Raw genomic sequence first — 22,641 nt, forward strand, 5'->3', positions numbered from 1 at the left:
TCAGATGTACATTTATCGCTCTGCTATTAAAGCCTGCCTGGAGCAGGCGTTAATAGCTGAGTGCATTGAAAAGAAGTACAGAAAAGCAGGAAAAACTACTTTTCTGTACTTCTTTTAAAAGTTAAAAAACAAAAAAAACCCCTCAGCCGGCTGCATTAAGAAGACCAATGACGATATGACCTCTGATTTTTCTTCACAGTCTCTCTCTCTCTCACTCACTCAGGGGCCGATGCCAAAAAAGCGCAGAAAGCGGGTGCTGAAAAGTCAACGTGCGCATGGCGCCCGCCATGCTATATTATAATTAGGGGGTTGCAGTTACGAACACCGATAAACTCTGCGTTGGTTTTCATAACTGGTGGACTGCCCTAAACAAAAGGATTTCTCCTGAGGCCTTAAAGGTTCAATTCAGATTTCTCATTAAGCACTTTAGAGCCTAAGTTCCAAACCTATTCACGTTATTTCATGTGCACGCGTAACTGGATGCGCAGAGATTTATCCTAGTATTTTATAAACTGCAGGAGCTGCACAGTTTAGAAGATACCAAATATTTATGCTGTGACAGGACGCATCTATGCTTCAGAATGTGCATATAATTCCAATGCAATGAAAGTGCTTACTTTTTCTACCAATTTTATAAACATATATATGTACATTTTAGGTGCATAAAATATATAACATGTATGTGTAGAAACAGGTATTTTATAATGTATGCGCATATAAGTACTTTCTTGCATGTATACTTGAAATCACCAGTTTGCAGATACCTTTGCCAGTTTACCATCTCCAGTTCAACTAGACCCTCTAGTGCTTCATCCTGAACCCCTACCAGTTCACTTAGACGTCACACCCAAAAATTGCAGACAACAGACAAGTCTAATTTCACTTGCACCAGTCAATTAGCAGTTGTAAACGTGTGCGAATAAGTTAGATAATTTATACGAGAATACCCGGAATTTGCTAAACTTCCGCACGTACTTCTTGATAACCTCTTTTTTGTGTGGTAAATGTGCAAATGAAACAGAAAATACATGCATAGTTTCAATGTCTATAAAATAGCATGCAAGCAAATACAGGCTACTTATGCACATATATGCAAATTTTTCGCACAATGCCTCTTTGAAAATGTACTCATCAGTTCTGAGGAGTGGAGAGAGAGGAGACATCATTTCAGGAAGTATAGAAACAGTGACTTACTTAAGGGGTCATTTTCAAAAGCAATCGCATGCGAAAATTCCCTTTTCACGTGCGATCACTAAATGGGGGCGGAGTTGGCCCTGGGAGAGGAGGAGTCTGGGCGGCACCGGGACCGACTCTGCGGAGACAGCGCTGGCAGTGAAAGGTAAGGACCCTTATCGCCGCCAGTTTCACGCCGAATAACTACACCTTTTATAGTGTAGTTATTCGGTACAAAAGCCGGCAGCCAGCACAGCAGTGGTGCGATGGCTGCTGGCTTTCGCAGGCCCGCCCCCCGTTACTGCCGATAGTGGGGGACGGGCCTGCGACCTTAGAAAATCCAGGCCTTAGTCTGAATATGAATTGAACCTTTTCTTTCTGTTGTAATTACCTGCAACTGCTCTATCTCAACAATAAAAGCAAACCAAAGGGAACCCCATATGTGACCTGCCTTTTTACAGCAACTCTGTGCTCTCTGCCATTAAGGGTCTGTTTCAACATCTATGTCACTTTTTGAATGGCGCTCGTGCCACCTGAACCCCTATAATTGGGACAGGGAGTGGCTGCATAAATAGGGGTCGCCATGAGTTATACTGTGACATGCATGGAAAACAGTCAGCAAGAGAGAGAGCAAGGTGGCACATGTTTAAATAATGACCTGAATAAATTGCAAACAAAAGGGGAGCGACCAGAACAAAAAAGGCCCCATTGTCACCTGGTTCGAAAATCTGCATACTACAAGAGGAAAATTGAGCCTCTCTCCACCAATAAATAGTTCCATAAAAATAAGCCCGATATTGCGCCCAAATTCAATGCTAGGAAAACAGTAAAAATACGGGAATCCATAAGTATGGTAACTTGCTCATTTCCAGAGTCCTTAAATGTACATGCAATCAGTTTTGCTCTTTAAAAAAAACTGTGATTAAGATATTCAGGGTCACTTTAGAACCAGGACAAAACTGACCAGCTGACTGAAGAAATACAAGTCAAATAGTCACACATTTGGACCAGGTTGTGGGAGGTCCACCCATCAGAGTGTTTGCAGTGTACAGATGGAAAAGGGCTAAACACAGGGCCAGTTTAAGCTTTCTATTGAGTAATATGTTATTCCTGTATTTGGAGCTTGATACACTGGAAAAGATTTAAAAGCACAGTCTAATTTTGCACTGCAAAAACCTAGTACATAAGTGATAGACAAACACATAAAGAGCAGGAATACTGTAAGGTTGTGTAAACCTTAAATTTATTTTTATTTTATTTATTTTAATTTTTTCTATACCGGCATTTGTGAGGGTATCACATCATGCCGGTTTACAATAAACAGTGGGGTGATAAACGGAAAACAGTGAACGGTGCTAAAAGGGGAATCAATTATGTAATCAGTTCAAATGCTATTCATGAGTGCAGTGGTTTCAGGAGTTTGCACAAGATATTAATAAAGTTGTTAATTTTTTTTTAATATATGGTTCATATGGCAACATATTTAATACTAAATTAGTTTTAGGCTTGTTTTTCAATGACTAATTCATGTTCTTTTTTTCCTGTCTTCCTCTTATCTTTTTTTCATCTTTTTATTTTGTTTTGTTATTAGATTTTTCAAAAAGTTTCGCTATTGCTCCTACGCACCCTACGTGCGAATCTGCACACCTTTAACAGATGGGATTTCTTCATTTGAGGACCTCTTGGCTAACAATATCCTAAGAGTCTTTGTCTGGGTGATAGCCTGCATTACCTGTTTTGGAAATCTTTTTGTCATAGGAATGAGGTCATTTATCCAATTTGAAAATAGGACACATACTCTGTCAATAAAAAGTTTGTGTTGTAAGTGTATTTTATATGGGTATTAGTATGTGGTATTGTCTGGAAGTATGATTTAAATGCAAATATGATCGGTTACATAGCAAGGGAAAATTCATCAGTATTAACTGCGCCAATAAAGGTTTGAAGAAAATATGCACAGTGTTTTCACATAAACGTTTTATAAGTTATAATATGCCAAATTATAGAGAAAAATATCTTTCACATGCTAAAGATGAATCAATGTGTTTCTTTAATTTCTTTGGTGCCTACAGTGAGATTTTGCAAACAATCAGACCAATGCAGGAAGCCATCTGTTCAAACTGTGAGCTGAATTCCAGCGCACAATTTTCTAAAGCACAATCTTCTTTATTTTTGAAATTCCCACTTCAGTAAGCTAATGTTATTCTAATGCATCCAGAGTTAAATGTTTGAATATTGAACACACATTATAACTCGGGGATGGCGGAGTATGAGGTGATGACGGCATGACTGAGGGGGATCAGGTGGTGGTGGGGGCGGGGAGTGGTAGATAACCCATTAATCTCCACTGATCATTTGTAATTTGCCATAAAACAGCTTGGCTTGTCTACTTGCAATTCCAGATTCCCTGCCTGGGAGGAACTCTGGGTTTTGTTTTGTCTTTAATTTATTTTAGCCCAATTTCTGACATCTCCTAAGTGTTTCCCAATGAAAATAATGTGACTTAGGAAACTCATCAAAGCAGAAATAAATCTTCTTAATGCTGGAAAGAAATCACGAAATGAAACTCCAGGGAAGATGACTCAGAACTAATGTCAGAAAATATTTCTTCATGGAGAGGGTGGTGGATGCCTGGAATGCCCGTCCAGTGGAGGTGGTGAAAACAAAAATGGTAAAAGATTTCAAAGGGGCATGGGATAAAACACTAACGGGCGGATTTTCAAAGCCCTGCTCGTGTAAATCCGCCCGGATTTACGCGAGCAGGGCCTTGCGCGCCTATTTTCCATAGGCCGCCGGCGCGCGCAGAACCCCGGGACGCACGTAGGTCCCGGGGTTTCGGAAGGGGGTGTGTCGGGGGCGTGTCGTGGGCGGGGCCCGATGACGCGGCGTTTCGGGGGCGGGGCGCAGCGTTTCGGGGGCATGGTGCCGGCCCGGGGGCGTGGTCCAGGCCTTCGGACCAGCCCCCGGGTCGGAGCACGGCGCACCAGCAGTCCGCTGGCGCGCGTAGATTTACGTCTGCTTCTCGCAGGCGTAAATCTACGGACAAAGGTAAGGGGGGGATTTTGATAGGGCCGGGGGGGTGGGTTAGGTAGAGGAAGGGAGGGGAAGGTGAGGGGAGGGCGAAAGAGAGTTCCCTCCGAGGCCGCTCCGATTTCGGAGCGGCCTCGGAGGGAACGGAGACAGGCTGCACGGCTTGGCGCGCGCCGGCTGCCCAAAATCGGCAGCCTTGCGTGCGCCGATCCAGGATTTTAGAAGATACGCGCGGCTATGCGTGTATCTTATAAAATCCAGCGTACTTTTGTTTGCGCCTGCTGCGCAAACAAAAGTACGCGATCGCGCAGTTTTTAAAAATCTACCCCTGTGGATCCCTAAAGAATAAAGGATGGAAATGAGGAAAAAAGTGCATGGAGTAACTTGCTGGTGTGGTGGTTACCACCCTTAACCAATAAGCCTTCATACTGTTGATGCAACTCCATCATTGCTCTCTGCTTTAACGACAGGGGGGAAAGAGGAAAAGGGGAATTAGTTTCAGACAGCAACCAACAAGGACATTGAATTTTACGGTTTGGGAAAACTAATAAGCATGAAAGTAACTTGCTGATGTGACTGATACTACCCTTAACCAATAAGCCTTAAATTTGTGATGTAACTTCAACACTGCTCTCTGCTTCAACGGCAAGAGATAAGAGATAATGGGGAACTGGACTCAGACAGTAACCAACAAGGGCTGTGAGTTTAATGGTTTGGGAAACTAAGTATGGGGGTAAACTTGTATGCCAAGGCACCATCCCCTGATGCTACCATTATAGGGGAGATCTGTATGGCGCGGCTGATGCTACCCTAAGCTTGCTGGGTAGACTGGATGGACTGTTTGGTCCTTTTCTGCCATCATTTCTATGTTTCTGTGTTATGTATGAAAAAAAATAAAATATCCCTTTCAGCTTCCCCTTTGTCTTCATCGGCAGTGAGGTTTACATGCATAAAATGTGCATTCAAGTACAGGCAAAGCTGTGCGTTCTGCTTAACACACCTTCCTGCATTGGCCTGAACATTAAAACTAATGGTAGGAGCTCTGACTCTGCAGGCTAGAAGGAGTTAATCATAATGTACTACTTATTTAGTGAAAGACAGTTCTTATTGCCCCTCAGGACCGTCGTTAGCCCTGGGCAAAGAGGCCTGTTCCTGAGACTCTTCCTCTGTGCCCCAAGACCCCTTTAGTAACTGTCGGGCCGTGAAGAAAAAGAGAGGCTCAGCAGGGCTGTCACAGATCCCATCCCGCAGCAGTCGAAGAGGAGGCCCAACAGGCCACTGTTGACCCTGCAGTGGCCAAAGAAAGAGGCCCAACACGCCACTGCGGACCCCATCCTGCGGTGGCCGAAGAAGAGGCCCACATGAGATGGGAAGGCCCAGAGTGAGAGTTTGTGAGAAAGATGTGTATGTGTGTGTGTGTGTGTGTGTGTGTGTGTGTGTGTGAATAAGAGAGAGCATATGGGAGTGAGTATGTCTGTGTGTGTGAGGGAGCCTGTGGGAGTGTATGTGTGTCATCATTTGGGTATGTGAGAGGAAACCTGTGGGGTTGACAGCATATATTTGTGTGTGATAGAGAGTATGTGTGAGAGAGAATGTTTATATGAGAGTGGAAGCCTGTGAGAGCTGGTGTGTGTGTGTATGAGAGGGAGCCTATAGAGTTAAGAGCCTGATGTGTGGGTGTGTGTGAGGGAGCCTGTGGGGTTGAAAGCATTTGGGGGGTGTATGAAAGTGTGTGTATATGTGTGTGTGTGTGTGTATGAGAGAGCAAGGAGGGTGTATGAGTGTGTGTGTTTGAGAGAGAGGAATTGTGTATGAGAACATGTGAAAGGAAGTGTATATAAGAGTGTGTGCGTGTGTGTGAAATAGAGGTGTGTATGAGAGCATGTGTGTGTATGTGTGAGAGAGCAAGGAAGTGTGTATGAGTGTGTGTATTTGTGAGAGAGAGTGAGAGGAAGTGTGTATGAGAATATGTGTGAGAGAGGAAGGAAGTATGTATGAGAGTGTGTGTAGGTATGTGTGAGACAGAAAGGAAATGTATAAGTATGTGTGTGCAAGAGAAAGAGGAAGTGTGCATGAGAGTGTGTGTGTGAGAGGAAATCTGTAAGAATGTATATTGTGTGTGTGTGTGAGAAAGGGAGAAAGGAAGTGTGTATGTATGTGACAGAGAGGAAGTATGTATGACAGCATGTGTGTGTATGTATGTAACAGAGAGAAGGTATATGTGAAAGAGTGTCTGTGTATGTGTGAGAGAGAGGGTATGTGTACAAGCATGTGCATGAGAAGGAATGTGAGTGAAATGTGTGTGATGGTAAGAGAGAGAGAAGCAGGGATTGTGTGAGAGAACGTGTGTGTGAGAGAATGAACATTAGTGTGTTACAGAATGTGTATATATGGCAGAGAGAGGATAAAGTTTGTGAGCCCACTCCACTAATCCAAGAAATCTCAGTGAATGGAAATCAAAAGTTCCCAGGTATGGACAGTGAGGAATTTTTATCTATATGAGTATTGGATGTTATCTGATGTGTGTGCTATTTTGAAATATTTTATTGGTTTTTCATACATTTTACAAATTTTTTATGAATGTTTAATTATTGGATGTTATTCTATTCATCAATGTTTTGAAATATTTTTTATTAGTATGGTTTTACCATTATGATTGATGTTTTATATTTCTTGATTTATTGTATGATATTTTATGAGGAATGGTGATGTTTCTGTTTTTTCATTGTTGCACTGCTTACAGAGTCTGGCTTTTTGTGGTTTCCAGTTCAGTTTTTCTCTACATGTTTGTATTTCTGCTTTATGCTCTCTTTATTCTGTATTTGGTATGGGTCTGTCTGTGTGACCGAAGTGAAGTATTCTGCTAGTTTATAATATCTGTATAGGGATTTATAGCAGCTTGATTTGCTCTGTTTTCCTATTAGAAGGTATAATGGTGTATTAGGGCATGTGTAATATTTGCAGTATTGCCTTTTCATAGATAAAGTTGTTACTGTTTGAGTGTGACAGTTAGGATGGCAGGTTTCCTTTAGGTTCTGAGTACATTTTTTGCAGGATTTTGTATTATTATATAATGTTCCTGGCAGTAGAGATGTGAATCGTGTCATTGATCGTCTTAACGATCGATTTTGGCTGGGGGGGGGAGGGAATCTGATCGTCGCGGTTTTGTTTTGTTTTAAATCGTTTAAATCGTAAATCGGGGGAGGGCGGGAAAACCGGCACACTAAAACAACCCTAAAATCCACCCCGACCCTTCAAAATAAATCCCCCACCCTCCCGAACCCCCCCAAAATGTTTTAAATTACCTGGGGTCCAGTGGGGGGGTCCCGGTGTGATCTTCCACTCTCGGGCCACGGCTGCGTTAATAGAAATGGCGCCGGCGCTACCTTTGCCCTGTCATATGACAGGGCAAAGGTAGCGCCGGCGCCATTTTGGTTCCTGTCCCCCGATGTCACGAGCGCAGCGCTCCCGGACCCCCACTGGACCCCCAGGGACTTTTGGCCATCTTGGGGGGGCCTCCTGACCCCCACAAGACTTGCCAAAAGTCCAGCGGGAGTCCGGGAGCAACCTACTGCACTGGGGCCGTATTGCAACATGGCGCCGGCCATACGCTCATACGGCCGGTGCCATTTCTATTAACGCCATTTCTATTAACGCAGCCGTGGCCCGAGAGTGGAAGATCACACCGGGAACCCCCCCCCCCCCCTCACTGGACCCCAGGTAATTTAAAACATTTTGGGGGGGTTCGGGAGGGTGGGGGATTTATTTTAAAGGGTCGGGGTGGGTTTTAGGGTTGTTTTAGTGTGCCGGTTTTCCTGCACTCCCCCTTCCCCTCCCCCTCCCCCGATTTTCGATTTTTGACGATAAATCGGGGGAATTCCTATTGTATCGCGCCTCTAATGATTGTTTAACGATTTAAAATATATCGGACGATATTTTAAATCGTCAAAAAATGATTCACATCTCTACTTGGCAGTGGATGAAATTTGTGTTGCTGTTACTGAGGTGACATCAGAACTGAATATTATTTTTCTATGGTGAATAGTAAGGGAAATTTCCTTGTTCTGCTCTGAACTCTTTGGAAAGTTTCTGTGAATCTAGGTTATTGTAGATTTTGAGGTGCAGGGTTTATATTGGGATTCTGTCCTATCCTGTATAGATTCCAGACTTTATGCCCATATAGAAGAATTTTTATTGATTGATGAGAAGGGCGACCAAAATGATAAAGGAGCTGGAACAGTTCCCCTATGAGGAAAGGCTAAAGAGGTTAGGGCTGTTCAGCTTGGAGAAGAGACGGCTGAGGGGGGATATGATAGAGGTCTTTAAAATCATGAGAGGTCTAGAACAGGTAAATGTGAATTGGTTATTTACTCTTTTGGACAATAGAAGGACTAGGGGGCACTCCATGAAGTTAGCAAGTAGCTCATTGAAAACTAATTTGAGAAAATTATTTTTCATTCATCACACAATTAAGCTCTGGAATTTGTTGCCAGAGGATGTGGATAATGCAGTTAGTGTAGATGGGTTTAAAAAAGGTTTGGATAGTTAATGGAGGAGAAGTCCATTAACTGCTATTAATCAAGTTGTCTTAGAGAATAGCCATTGCTATTACTGGCATCAGTAGTATGGGATTTACTTAGTGTTTGGGTACTTGCCAGGTACTTGTAGCCTGGATTGGCCAGCGCTGGAAACAGGATGCTGGGCTTGATGGATCCTTGGTCTGACCCAGTATAGCAATTTCTTATGTTCTTATATTCTTGTGATTCTCTCGACTAATTTTAGTGATAGTTTTATTAGATGGTTGAAACTGGCCTAGGGTTTCTTTGCTACTTAGAAGGTACTTCTCTCTAGAGACAGCTATTTGGGAATGTGGAATGGAGGTCATTTGTGTGATGTCCAGTTATGTGTTTTTATAGGAGTGTTCTTGGGCGAAGGAGAATCTACTGATACTAATTGAGTTAATTATCAAAATCTCAGGGACTGAGAAAAGAATAGCTTATGGGCCTGTTCCCAGATCTTTTAGGTATCTAGCAACACCTTTGTTGCCCCTCACTATGTACTGTAACCATGAGTAGTAAAATAGCATTTTACTTGCAGACCCAAAGAGAAATGTAACCCCAATTCATTGTATGGGCTGAACCCATTCAGGACCATAAAAAAAACCCAGGGCAGAGTCTTAATGTCAAAGTCACTGGTCCTTGCTGTCCTGAGGTGTAGGTTTTTGTCTCTTGGGGGAAAATATTCTTCAAGGCCCAGGAGATAGGTGAAATTACTTCCATGTGTGTTACTATGATTATTTGGTGGAGGTACACTAACAAAATAGGCTGGACTCATTGGATGCGTATTCAAAATTGAAAGTTGACTGTGATGGATTGCCAAATAATCAAGATGAATAAAAAATGAAATGTCCAGTTACATCCAGGTTCTTCATCCATATGGAAGTACAGATTTAAAGTGTCTCTACCTTTGTGGAGGTGTCCTTCAATACAGGGTCTTGGAATGTGCATATTCTCCATGGGGTGGAATAACAATTGTCCCATTTGGGGTGTCCTGACAATGGATAGATCCCTCCCCACAATATCCGAGGTCCACGGATACTCCCAATCTCCAACCTGGCTGTGTCCTGTGTCTCTGGGGTGGAAACTCCTTTAGGAATATCCAGATGTCCTTCTCCTCTTCTCTCCCTTGAAGACCTCTTCAAATCAGATGGCTGCAGACCTTCCTGAAGGAAAGGCATCTTACTGGAAACAGTTTTAAAGCCTCCAGCTCTGGGGTAAGGAAGGGGGCAGAAAAAAAGCTTCCTTCCTAAGATAAGACAGATAAAACAGAAAAACCTTTTTTTTTTTTTTTTTTACTTTGAATAGTCACTGCAACTTCCTCTTAGCTTGGGCGAAGGGTTATACAGCTCCCTTCTGACCTCCTGGACAGAGGAAAACAGTCTGCCAGCAAGGCATAGGTCTTCACCAGAAAAATAATTCAGAAAAAGGGCAAAGATCTTTCTCACTCTCTCGCTCTCTCTCTCTAATCCCTCCAGTCCTTACAAGGGAACTGGCAGGGCAGTGCCTCTCGCTTCCTTAGCTAGGCAGGGACCAAAACTTGGAGAGCACACTGCGACACAGCTTACTCTCACAAAAACAACTCTACACTGATACACTCTCCTATCTCCTACACCTCCTTGCTAACTGGGAGCTAACTATTGCAACAATCCTCTGGGGAGGTGCTGTTAAGAATGGTATGTCCCTCTAAACTTACTACCAAAGAGTCTCTACAGAAACATGCAAACAGTTTATTTGAAGTGAGTAAGATAAATAATCACTGATATATTTTAGGCCTAGCTATTTTTCTCAGGCTCCACCTCAATCTCAAATAACCTCAACACCCCCATCCCTGTGAATAACCCTGCCAGGATTCTAGCCAGGAGAATGTAAGCCTGCCTGTAAGAGTTTTGTTACGTTAGGATTGTGGAAATGAGAGGTTTTCAGACTAAGAGCCAAAATAGATATTTCAAGCAAAAAAAACATAAAAAGCCTGCAAGAGAGTTTGCCTGCCCAGTATTGAATCACTCCATCTTTTGCACATGAATTTGATTATCTGCATTTCAGACAGAAAAAAAATTGTAAAAGCAAAAAACTGTAGCAAAAAGTATCTACTGTTTAAGGGGTTAGCCCCATAGCTCAGGCCATAGCGCTAGTCAGTCAGAATGGCTGGGAGCAAGGTCAGGCAGGCCACAGAGACAACATGCGTGATCCCACTTTTAACTGAGTCAAATAGATGCCATTGTACTCATCAGGAATAATGGACATAAGAACATAAGAAATGTCATGCTGGGTCAGACCAATATTCCCCAAGCCCTGCATTCTGTCTCTGACAGTAGCCAATCTGGTTCAGATTCATAAAGCAGATCTAATTCTTGTTACTCACTCCCAGGGATAACAATAGCTTTCTTTAGTCTTCCTGGTTAATAATGTGTTATGGACTTTTCTGTAGAAACTTGTCCAAACCTCTCTTAAATCCCACTATGCTAGTTGCCTTGATCAAACTTCTGGCAACAGATTCCACAGCTTAAAAATGTGCTGAGTGAAAAAGTACTTTCTATGATTTGTTTTAAACCTGCTGGTTGTTAGTTTCATGGAATGTCCCCTTATTTTAGTATTATTTGAAAGGGTAAATAAATGTTCTTTCTCCATTCCACCCCACTACTTATTTTATAAACTTCTATCATGTCCCCTCTCAGCCATCTCTTTTCCAAGCTGAAGAGCCCTAGCCTATGTAGCCTCTCATCATAAGAGAGATATTCCATCCCCTATGTCAAAATTCTTGCCCTCCTTTTCATCTTTTCTAGTTTTGCTAATTCTTTCTTTGGAAGGGCGACCAAAACAAAGTGCAGTCGCGCCATGGTTCAGTATAGTGGCAATATGATATGACTTCTGCTCATGTTAAGATGCGTTATTATGATGTGTTTGTTACTTTGCTATTTTACTTCATTTTTGATGATATATTGTTTTGTTATGCATTGTGTTTTATTTAAACTAGGGAGCGGGGGTGGCAGGAGTTGGCCAGTGAACTTGGCATGTCACCCCCAAGCAAAACAGGAAGAGGGAAGAGGAAATAACAAAATCAATCTGTTAAAAAAAGCAGAAAAGGTGAATGTGAAGTGCAGCTGGAAAGCTATGACTATAAATGCTCGAAGTCTGAGCAACAAAATCCCAGACCTGCAGGCCCTAATGGTGAAGGTGGACTTGGACATTGTTGCTGTTATGAAGATCTGGTTTACTGATTGTCATGATTGGAATATGGCCATTCTGGGCTATAACTTGCTAAGAAAGGAGAGATAGGACAAAAAAGGGGGAGGAGTAGCTCTTTATGTCAGAAACGATATACAAGCAACTGAATTGCAAGAGACGTGGGGTAGAGAAGAAGCATTGTGGACAGTCCTAAAAAAAGAAGATGGTGCTTCCATTTTTACTAGTGTGATCTACAGGACAACAATTCAAACAGAAGAACCAGTCAGTGAATTCATTGAAGATATCTAAAAGGTGGGATAGAAGGGTGAAGTGATGCTCATTGGAGATTTTAATCTGCATGATGGGGATTGGAGTATCCCTTCTACAGAATCTGTGAGAAGTAGAGAGATAGTCAATGCCCTTCAATGGGCTCTGCTCAAACAAATGGTAATGATTTACCCAGTTAATTGTATCCTAGTTCTATCTACCTGTTAATTGTAAGACATCATCTTGTCATGGTTACTGTTGAAATTGTAAACCGACTTGATTAGTAATTCTGTTACTGGAAAATCGGTATATAAAAGTGCTAAATAAAATAAATAAATAAATAATGGAACCCATGAGGGAGTGTGTAATACTTGATCTGGTGCTCACTAATGGTGACAATGTCTCTAATGTTTGGGTAGGGGCTCACCTGACCACCAGTGATCATCAGACACTGTGGTTCAATTTTGTGAATAGGCAAGGAAAAATCACACAAATTCCTGAGTTTTGAATTAAAATATTCTGACTTTGTCAAAATAGGGACATACCTGGAGGAAGAACTGAAGATTGGGAAAAAAATGGGTGACGTAAAACAACAGTGGGCCAAGTTAAAGGGAACTATTGCAAACGCAACAAATCTATATGTTAGAAAAGTAAACAAGTGTAAAAGGAAAAATAACCAATCTGGTTCTCTAAGGAAGTGACTGAAAAAATAAAGGCAAAAAGAACAGCGTTCAAGAAGTATAAAGAATCCCCAAAAAAAGAACACAGGGAAGAATATCTGTCAAAACTGAGGGAGATGAAGAAAGAAATAAGGAAAGCAAAAGGTCAAGCGGAAGAAAGGGTGGCCAAAGAGGTAAAGCCAGGAGACAAAACATTTTTCAGATATATCAGTGAAAGAAGGGAGGTCAGAACCAGTATAGTGAAACTGAAAGGTGACAAGGAAATGTCAGAATGACAAAGAAATGTCAGAAATATTAAACAAATATTTCAGTTCGGTATTCACTAAAGAAGACCCTGGAGAAGGATCGTTGCTGATTAATAAGACTGTAGATGAGCATGGAGTAGACAAAACTCCATTTACAGAAGAGAATGTATGGGAGGAGCTAGGTAAACTGAAAGTGGACAAGGCTATGGGGCTGGATGAGATACACCCCAGGATACTGAGAGTGCTCAGAGATGTGCTGGCAGGTCCACTGAAGGATCTGTTCAATAGATCCCTGGAAACAGGAGTGGTGCCACAGGATTGGAGAAGAGCGGTGGTGGTTCCGCTTCACAAGAGTGGTAGTAGAGAAGAGGCTGGAAACTAAAGACTTGTTAGTTTCAACTCGGTGGTGGGAAAATAAATGGAGACTCTCCTGAAGGAAAGGATAGTGAACTATCTGCATTCTGGTGGGTTGCTGGACCCAAAGCAGCATGGATTCACCAGAGGAAGGTCCTATCAGAAAAATCTGATTGATTTTTTTGATTGGGTGACTAGAGAATTGGATTGAGGAAGAGCGCTTGATGCGATCTACTTGAATTTCAGAAAATCTTTTGATATGGTCCCACACAGGAGGCTTGTGAATAAAATGAGAAGCTTGGGAGTGAGTGTCAAGGTGGTGGCATGGATTGAAAACTGGTTGACTGATAGGAGAGAAAACCATATTAAGTGGAGTGCCACAGGGTTCAGTTTTGGAACCGGTTCTGTTCAATAAATTTGTGAGTGATATTGCAGAAGGGATAGAAGGTAAAATTTGTCTATTTGCGGATGATACTAAGATCTGCAATAGAGTGGACATGCCTGAAGGAGTAGAGAGAATGATAAGGGATTTAAAAAAGCTGGAGGAGTGGTTGAAGATCTAGCAACTGGGATTCAGTGCTAAGAAGTGTAGAGTCATGCATCTGGGGTATGGTAATCCAAAAGAGCTGTATATGATGGAGGCTGAAAAATTGATGTGCATGGACCAAGAGAGGGATCTTGGGTAATAGTATCTGGAGATCTGAAGATGGCGAAGCAATGTGATAAGGTGATAGCTAAAGCCAGAAGAATGCTGGGCTGCATATAAAGAAGAATAACCAGTAAGTAAAAGGAGATGATGATGCCCTTGTACAAGTCCTTGGTGAGGCCTCACTTAGAGTACTGTGTTCATTTCTGGAATCCATATCTCAAAAGGGACAAAGAAAGGATGGAGGTATTCCAGAGAAGAGCAACCAAAATGATGTGGGGTCTGTATTAGAAGACCTATGAGGAGAGGCTGAAGGATCTGAATATGTAGACTCTGGAAGACAGGAGGTGCAGGGGAGATATGATACAGACCTTCAGATATCCCTATGTAGATATCCTAAAAGCTAGAAGATGGAAATTAAGAAAAGGGTGCATGGGGTAAATTTCTGGTGTGGCGGTTACTATCCTTAACCAATAAGCTTTCATACTCTTGATACAACTTCATCATGGCTCTCTGCTTCAATGTCACGGGGAAAAGTGGAATTGGATTTGAACAGCCACCAACAAGGGCCCTGACTTTTACAGATTAGGGAAAAAAATAAGTATGAGGGTAACTTGCTAATGGAGCAGTTAATACCCTTAGGGGTAGATTTTTTTAAAAAGCGTGTACGCGTACTTTTGTTTGCGCACCAGGCGCAAACAAAAGTACGCTGGATTTTATAAGATACGCACGTAGCTGCGCGTATCTTATAAAATCCTGGATCGGCGCGCGCAAGGCTGCCGATTTTGGGCAGCTGGCGCGCGCCAAGCCGCGCAGCCTGTCTCCGTTCCCTCTGAGGCCGCTCCGAAATCGGAGCGGCCTCGGAGGGAACTCTCTTTTGCCCTCCCCTCACCTTCCCTTCCCTTCCTCTACCTAACCCACCCCCCCGGCCCTATCTAAACCCCCCCCCTTACCTTTGTCCGTAGATTTACGCCTGCGAGAAGCAGATGTAAATCTACGCGCGCCAGCGGAGTGCTGGCGCGCCATGCTCCGACCCGGGGGCTAGTCCGAAGGCCTGGACCACGCCCCCGGGCCAGCGCCACGCCCCCGGTCCCGCCCCCGAAATGCCGTGCCCCGCCCCCAAAATGCCGCATCATCGGGTCCCGCCCCCGACACGCCCCTGACACGCCCCCTTCCGAAAACCCCGGGACCTACGCGCGTTCCGGGGTTCTGCGCGCGCCGGCGGCCTATGGAAAATAGGCGCGCCGGCGCGCAAGGCTCTGCTCGCGTAAATCCAGGCGGATTTACGCGAGCAGGGCTTTGAAAATCCGCCCGTTAACCAATAAGCCTGATACTTTGATGCAACTTCAACATTGCTCTCCGCTTCAACAGCAAGTTATAACGGGGAATTGGATTCAAACCGCAACCAATGAGGGGCCTGACTTTTACAGTCTTGGAAACTGATAGGCATAGGGGTAACCTACACAGTGCTGCAGATACTACTTAAGCTTGCCATCATTTCTATGTTTCTATGACATTTTGTTTTGTTATGCATTGTATGTTACTGATGTGCTGTAATATTCCTTGAGTAGGGGTATGAATCAACTGAATTTAGTTTAGCTAGGCTATAATCAGTAACCATATCCAAACTATCATGATAAATTTGCAATGAACCTGTGTTGCTGCTGTGGATCATTTGGTCAACACTAGCAACAACACTATAATTAACATATATTTACTTTTTTATTTTAACATGTTTTTACATTTATTTTTTAACAGGTTCTGATTGCCTGATGGGAATTTACTTGTTCTTCATTGGAGTTTTTGATATTAAATACCGAGGGCAATACAAAAAATTCGCCTTGCTGTGGATGGAAAGCTTACAGTGTCGAATCATTGGGTTCTTAGCTATGCTATCTACAGAGGTCTCTGTCCTTTTGTTGACCTACTTGACTTTGGAAAAGTACCTTGTGATTGTCTTTCCCTTCAGTAATAGACAAATGGGAAAACATCAGACATTGATAAACCTGATAGGCATATGGATTGCTGGATTTATTCTAGCTATAATTCCATTCTGGAATGAAGACTTTTTTGGAAATTATTATGGAAAAAATGGAGTGTGTTTCCCCATGTATTCTGATCAAACAGAAGAAATTGGAGGTAAAGGATATTCTCTTGGGATTTTTCTTGGTAAGTATTTTCTTCTTGTTTGTGTGAGCCTCTTTGTGTACATCCACATTTGAATGTTCTACAATCAATACAATGCTCCAGTCTATTTTGCTAGTTTTGATTCTCTTAGTAATCTGAATTTCAAATTCTTAAACACCAGTTTAAGTACTCTCATTGAGCTAATGGGGAAACCAAAAGCTATATATATATTTTTGTTTTTATCTCCTCTTTTGTCCCTCATTTTCAAAGGGAGTTACCGCACGCGATAAATAAACAGTTATCATGTGCAGTGAAGCATGACATTTCTGGACAGCCTATTTCAGAGAGAGAGAGAGAGGGAGAGAGAGACTTACTATAGTACCTATGCCCTAGACAGGTATTTGTATCCCTATGGGAGGGCCACCTACTAACTCGGGGTGGGGATTAGGTATGAGCATCGGGGGTTGGGGGCCACTTTCGCATTCCACATGAGACGTATGGAAAGAACAGTGGTCCCTAGTGAAGATTTGCTGGCCGTCGGGTGAGGACGCTCACTCCAAGAAGAGGTTTGGGCAATTCTCATTGCCCAAACCTCATTGCCCAAACCTCTTCTTGGAGTGAGCGTCCTCACTCCGACGGCCAGCAAATCTTCACTAGGGACCACTGTTCTTTCCATACGTCTCATGTGGAATGCGAAAGTGGCCCCCAACCCCCGATGCTCATACCTAATCCCCACCCCGAGTTAGTAGGTGGCCCTCCCATAGGGATACAAATACCTGTCTAGGGCATAGGCACTATAGTAAGGTTCTCTCTCTCTCTCTCTCATATATCGTGTGTCCTCAGATACTGACAAATATCTTGTGCGATAACCCTCTCTTGGATACTGACTGACAAATATCATGTGCTGCAATGATTCTTTGGGTGTTTTCTCGCGCCCTGGGAAAACATCACCGCACACGATGTTTCCCCGCTGCACAAAAGAAGCCTCATTTGCATTGGAAACGCCCCCTAATGCGTTACCAATGCGATATTGGAAAATGAGGCCCTTAATACCTTATTTATTTGTGAGTTTTCTATACCAAGGTTTGGTACAAGCCTTCACTCCAGTTTACATTTGTAACAACGTTTACAGTATAACGTTAATAGCAGAGATACCAGAATAACAGTCATAATAGTGAAGGCAAATAAACAGTATAATGTTAATAACATAACAGTCATAATAGAGTAAGCAAGTAAACAGTATACCATTAATAACACAGGCACTAAAATAACAGACATAGCAATGGAAACAGAAGATATTGAGTTGAGGTTCAACATCAAAATAACATTAATAATAGTGGGTGTAATGTTTGTTAGGTTGCATGTAGTACATTGAGATCTTGATATGTCACATTCGGTTGGCACAGAGAAATCTTTCTGTCCTCAAGGGCTGGGAGAAAGCTTCTTTTGAGACTATCCTGCTCTGGGTCTGGCAGGGACTGCCATAGTAGTGGCAGTTTTTACATTACATTAACACTTATTTAATGATCTTTGCCCAAGAAGGGATCCAGAGCAGTTTGTATCATAAAATACCAAAATGGCTTGCATAGCAAAGCAATAACATACATAAAATACAATGCAAACCCGCCTCCCTTCCTACTCTCATCAGAGAGAACATCAAGCCACATCACACAGCTAAAACAAATTAAAAACCTCCCTTTTAAACATAAACCCTCATGGCTCTAATGTGATCCCTGAAGAGACACTAAAGGGGTGATATACCCCAAGGTGTATCACCAAGGTGCTTTGCCAGCTCTTCATCTGCTAGCAGTGACATCGTCATGCAGTGCAAGATAAGTCACATGGTTATAAGATCATTAGGAGGTCCAGAGAAAGGCAACCAAAATGGTGGGGGTGGGGGTCTCCATCAAATGATTTATGAGGAGAGGCTGAAGGACCTGAATATGTATACCCTGGAGGAGAAGAGGTGCAGGGATGATATGATGTAGACCTTCAGATACCAGAAAGGCTTTAATCAACGAACCTTTTCCAGTGGAAAGAAATCAGTAGAACAGAACCAATGTCAGGAAATATTTCTTCATGCAGAGGGTGGTGGATGCCTGGAATGCCCTTCCAGAGGAGGTGGTGAAGACAAAAACAGTGAAAGAATTCAAAGGAACATGGGATAAACACTGTGGATCCCTAAAGACTAGAGGATGGAAATGAAGAGAAAAGTGCATAGGGATAACTTGCAGGTGTAGTGGTGGTTACTACCCTTAACCAATAAGCCTTCATACTGTTGATGCAACTCCATCATTGCTCTCTGTTTCAAATGCGGGGGGGGGGGGGGGGGGGGGGGGGGGGGTGGAAAGATGAATTGGATTCTGCAGCATCAACAAGGACCCTGACTTTTAAGGTCTGGGGAAACAAATAAACATGGGAGTAACTTGTTGATGTGGCTGTTCCTATCCTTAACCAATAAGCTTGATACTTTTACTGTATCTCCAACATTGCTCTGTGCTTCAACGGCAAGAGATATTGGGAAATTTGACTCAGATAGCAATAAACAAGTGCACTGACTTTTACAGTCTGAGAAACTGATAAGTACGGCAGATACTACCATAAGCTTGCTTGGCAGACTGGGTGGACCGTTTGGTCCTTTTCTGCTGTCATTTCTAAGTTTCTATATATGAGCACATCGTCCTTCAGTTTTCCTCAGTGACATATCCTTGCAAATAAGCCCCAAAGTGAAGAATTTTGGTGTCATAATCAACTCTCCCCTAATACTGGAAGGCCAAATCTCAGCCATAATCAACGTGACCTTCTGGCAGTTTTGATATATTCACCAGCTATGGAAATTTTTGTCTCCTGTCTCCCTAGGCTCCAGCATGTCACGTCTATGGCCTACCTAATCCATGCTGACCCCTCACAAACAGAATGAATGACAGGGACTCCTGATTCCAATAATCTTTTAACCTGGTTTTTTATTTGTTCATCATATTGCCTCACCCTATCACAGACTGTACATAATTATATGAGCTTGTTTAAAGCTATAAATTAACAGGCTTCTCTTCTTTAGTGACCCATTAAGGTTTCTATGTACTAATTGGCATTAAAATTGTCAGTTAATTCACAAGTTGACAGCTGCATTAATGTGGCAGGCTAGAAATCTGCATTAATGGTGTAGTCGCTTTGCTCTCTTATTATGAGTTGGGCTCTCTAGGGTTCCTTTCCATAGTGAGGAACAATGTTTCTGAGTCCTTCTGATGAGAACAGAGCATTAGTAATCCTCTTCTAGAAAAAAAACAGTCCACACACAAGGTTTGCAATTCCCAGATTGTGTTTTTACTTTTGAAAACTTAAAACAAAGGATAATAATCTTCAGACAAAGGTGCAGTCTCTTATATTCCATTTGAGTCAATAACCAAAATCTTCACTAAAATCCATGTCCGACTAATGATTAAGGTAAACTCATCCAGCATGAGTCTTAGGAATCTAATATACTAATTTGTTGGCATGCATGAATGTATTAATATGCATTCACCGCCTGTGGTATTTAACGTAGATGCTTTGCATGCTAATGTGCAGGGGCGGATTGCAGACAAATATCAGCCTGAGGGATTTTTTCCAAAACTGGCCTATGAGGTATCTATGACTCACTTGTGCACTGTGTGGCACGTACTTTAACAGCTCCCAAAAACACACCGAGCTAATCATTGAAAAGTAGTATATCATGTGATCTGGTAGAATTGAGAAAAAAAATCTCCAACATAAATTTCACATTTTTTCTAACAAATTGACAGGCCAATACAATAAGGTGCACCCAGCCTAGCACATGGGTTTATTCACTGTTGGGAGCGCATTTCGGGTGTGCAATAACAGCATCCATTGCAACAAGGAGATTAGTGCATCTAAAATGCATGCCCCATCCAAAGCATATCGGATAGCACCCATGGCATTTAAATTCCATGTAAAACCCTAACCCTGACCCTGCCAATGAAGACATTAGCTATTTCTATCCGATGCAGGAAAGTTCGTCCAAAGGCTGGGCGCCCAACATATAATTTTTTACAATGGAAAATTAACTCCAGCTCTGGAGATGGAGTAAGAACTCATGAGAAACATAAAAAATGTGATCCTCTGTGTTGTGATAAATGTGCTCCTTGTAGGGTAAGGTTGTTTAGAGAGATTAGGATAAGAATTAGTTCTTTGGAGTTAAAACAAAAATTAAAAAATGTATATAGAGAGTAGTGGAGCAGAGCATGATGATTAACTAAAGGACATCTTTAAAAAAATGTGGGTGATTGCTTTCCTTTTGAGAAACAGGCATTGCAGATTGCTGTAATTTTATGTAAGTGATGCACTTTTCTAGGACCACACAATTTAGACATCTGTGCACCCGATGCAATAAACTTTTGAGCACCAGAAACATGCATTTCTCCTTAGTGCACCTTTTTTGTACACCGCTCAACTTTCGCTCTCATTTAAATATTGCATCGAATACATAGGGGATGTGGATGCATGCACCTTAGGAAAACGACCACTCAGTATGCCCCTCTCAGAGCTCAGCCCAGCCACCACAGACAGAAGCCTCACCCCCTCCCTTTCTAAGACAGTAGCTTGCCTTCACTTCCCAGGGCCTCCCCCACTACAACACATGCTCATTGACTGTGTGCTACGCAGTCTACTGCTGTTATGGTTCCCTGGACTCTGCTCTGCCTACCTACTCCTGGGGAGGGGTGACCAAAAGGGATCCCTACTGCCTACTTCCTCCAGGGTTTAAGAAAAAGAAAATTAAGCCATGGTCAAGACTATATGCATCACTGCTGCAGCCATGACTGGGGAGAGCCTGGCCATTAATAGCGTAGCTCCATATGGAAATCTGCTTTCCTACAAGGAGCCTGTGCAGCCAGGGCGAGTGCAGGGGTATTAATCATCCTAAGCAAACCTTACAGCCTTGCACCCTCCCACTCAATTAAAAATTATGCATTTGTAATAAGATTTTGTATGAAACCAGGATATTCAAAGTACAGTTTTATGAAGTAAATATATCAACATATATACTATCTTTCCATGCACTGCTGTGGTGCCAACCAGAAAACCCTGAATCAGAACTCATATAGTATTAGGGATATTGTAATATACATCAGGTATGGCCTTCACCCTCAGAAAGCCATAAGTAAAGTAAATTACAATTACAATATAGTAAACTTTACATACTAAAACAGCACTAACTGCCAACACTAACAATAATAGTCCTACTCATGAAAAGGCAACACTGCAAATATTACATCAAGCCCTACAAAATATAAATACACCTCTTAAAAGGAAAGCACAACAAGCCAAGAACATAAGAAATTGCCATGCTGGGTCAGACCAAGGGTGCATCAAGCCCATCATCCTGTTTCCAACAGAGGCCAAAACCAGGCCACAAGAACCTGGCAATTACCCAAACACTAAGAAGATCCCATGCTACTGATGCAATTAATAGCAGTGGCTATTCCCTAAGCAAACTTGATTAATAGCCGTTAATGGACTTCTCATCCAAGAACTTATCCAAACCTTTTTGAACCCAGCTACACTAACTGCACTAACCATATCCTCTGGCAACAAATTCCATAGCTTAATTGTGCATTGAGTGAAAAAGAATTTTCTCCGATTAGTCTTAAATTCTGCTACTTGCTAACTTCATGGAATGCCCCCTAGTCCTTCTATTATCTGAAAGTGTAAATAACCGATTTACATCTACTCGTTCAAGATCTCTCATGATCTTAAAGACCTCTATCATATTCCCCGCCCAGCCATCTCTTCTCCAAGCTGAACAGCCCTAATCTATTCAGCCTTTCCTCATAGGGGAGCTGTTTCATCCCCTTTATCATTTTGGTTGCCCTTCTCTGTACCTTCTCCATCCCAACTATATCTTTTTTGAGATGCGGCGACCAGAATTGTGCACAGTATTCAACGTGCGGTCTCACTATGGAGCGATACAGAGGCATTATGACATTTTCCATTTTATTAACCATTCCCTTCCTAATAATTCCTAACATTCTGTTTGCTTTTTTGACTGCTGCAGCACACTGAACTGACGATTTTAAAGTATTATCCACTATGATGCCTAGAACTTTTTCCTGGGTGAAAGTTCCTAATATGGAATCTAATATCGTGTAACTACAGCAAGGGTTATTTTTCCCTATGTGCGACACCTTGCACTTGTCCACATTAAATTTCATCTGCCATTTGGATGCCCAATCTTCCAGTCTTGCAAGGTCCCCCTGTAATATATCACAATTCTCTTGTGATTTAACTACTCTGAAAAATTTTGTATTGTCCGCAGATTTGATAACCTCACTCGTTGTATTCCTTTCCAGATCATTTATATATATATTGAAAAGGTCCGGTCCTAATACAGATCCCTG

At 42.3% G+C, this 22,641-nt stretch overlaps 1 protein-coding gene across 1 annotated transcript in view; it reads left to right on the forward strand.

Moving 5' to 3' along the window:
- The window catches only part of RXFP2 (relaxin family peptide receptor 2), a 213,145-nt gene that overhangs the window by 130,116 nt on the left and 60,388 nt on the right, over positions 1–22,641 (forward strand). The window contains exons 14-15 of the mRNA XM_029603167.1: positions 2,765–2,994; positions 15,878–16,288. Coding sequence (XP_029459027.1) covers positions 2,765–2,994; positions 15,878–16,288 — 641 coding nt within the window. The remainder of the gene's footprint in view (positions 1–2,764; positions 2,995–15,877; positions 16,289–22,641) is intronic.

Source organism: Rhinatrema bivittatum, chromosome 5 (genome assembly GCF_901001135.1).
Source record: "Rhinatrema bivittatum chromosome 5, aRhiBiv1.1, whole genome shotgun sequence".
Lineage (NCBI taxonomy): Eukaryota > Metazoa > Chordata > Amphibia > Gymnophiona > Rhinatrematidae > Rhinatrema > Rhinatrema bivittatum.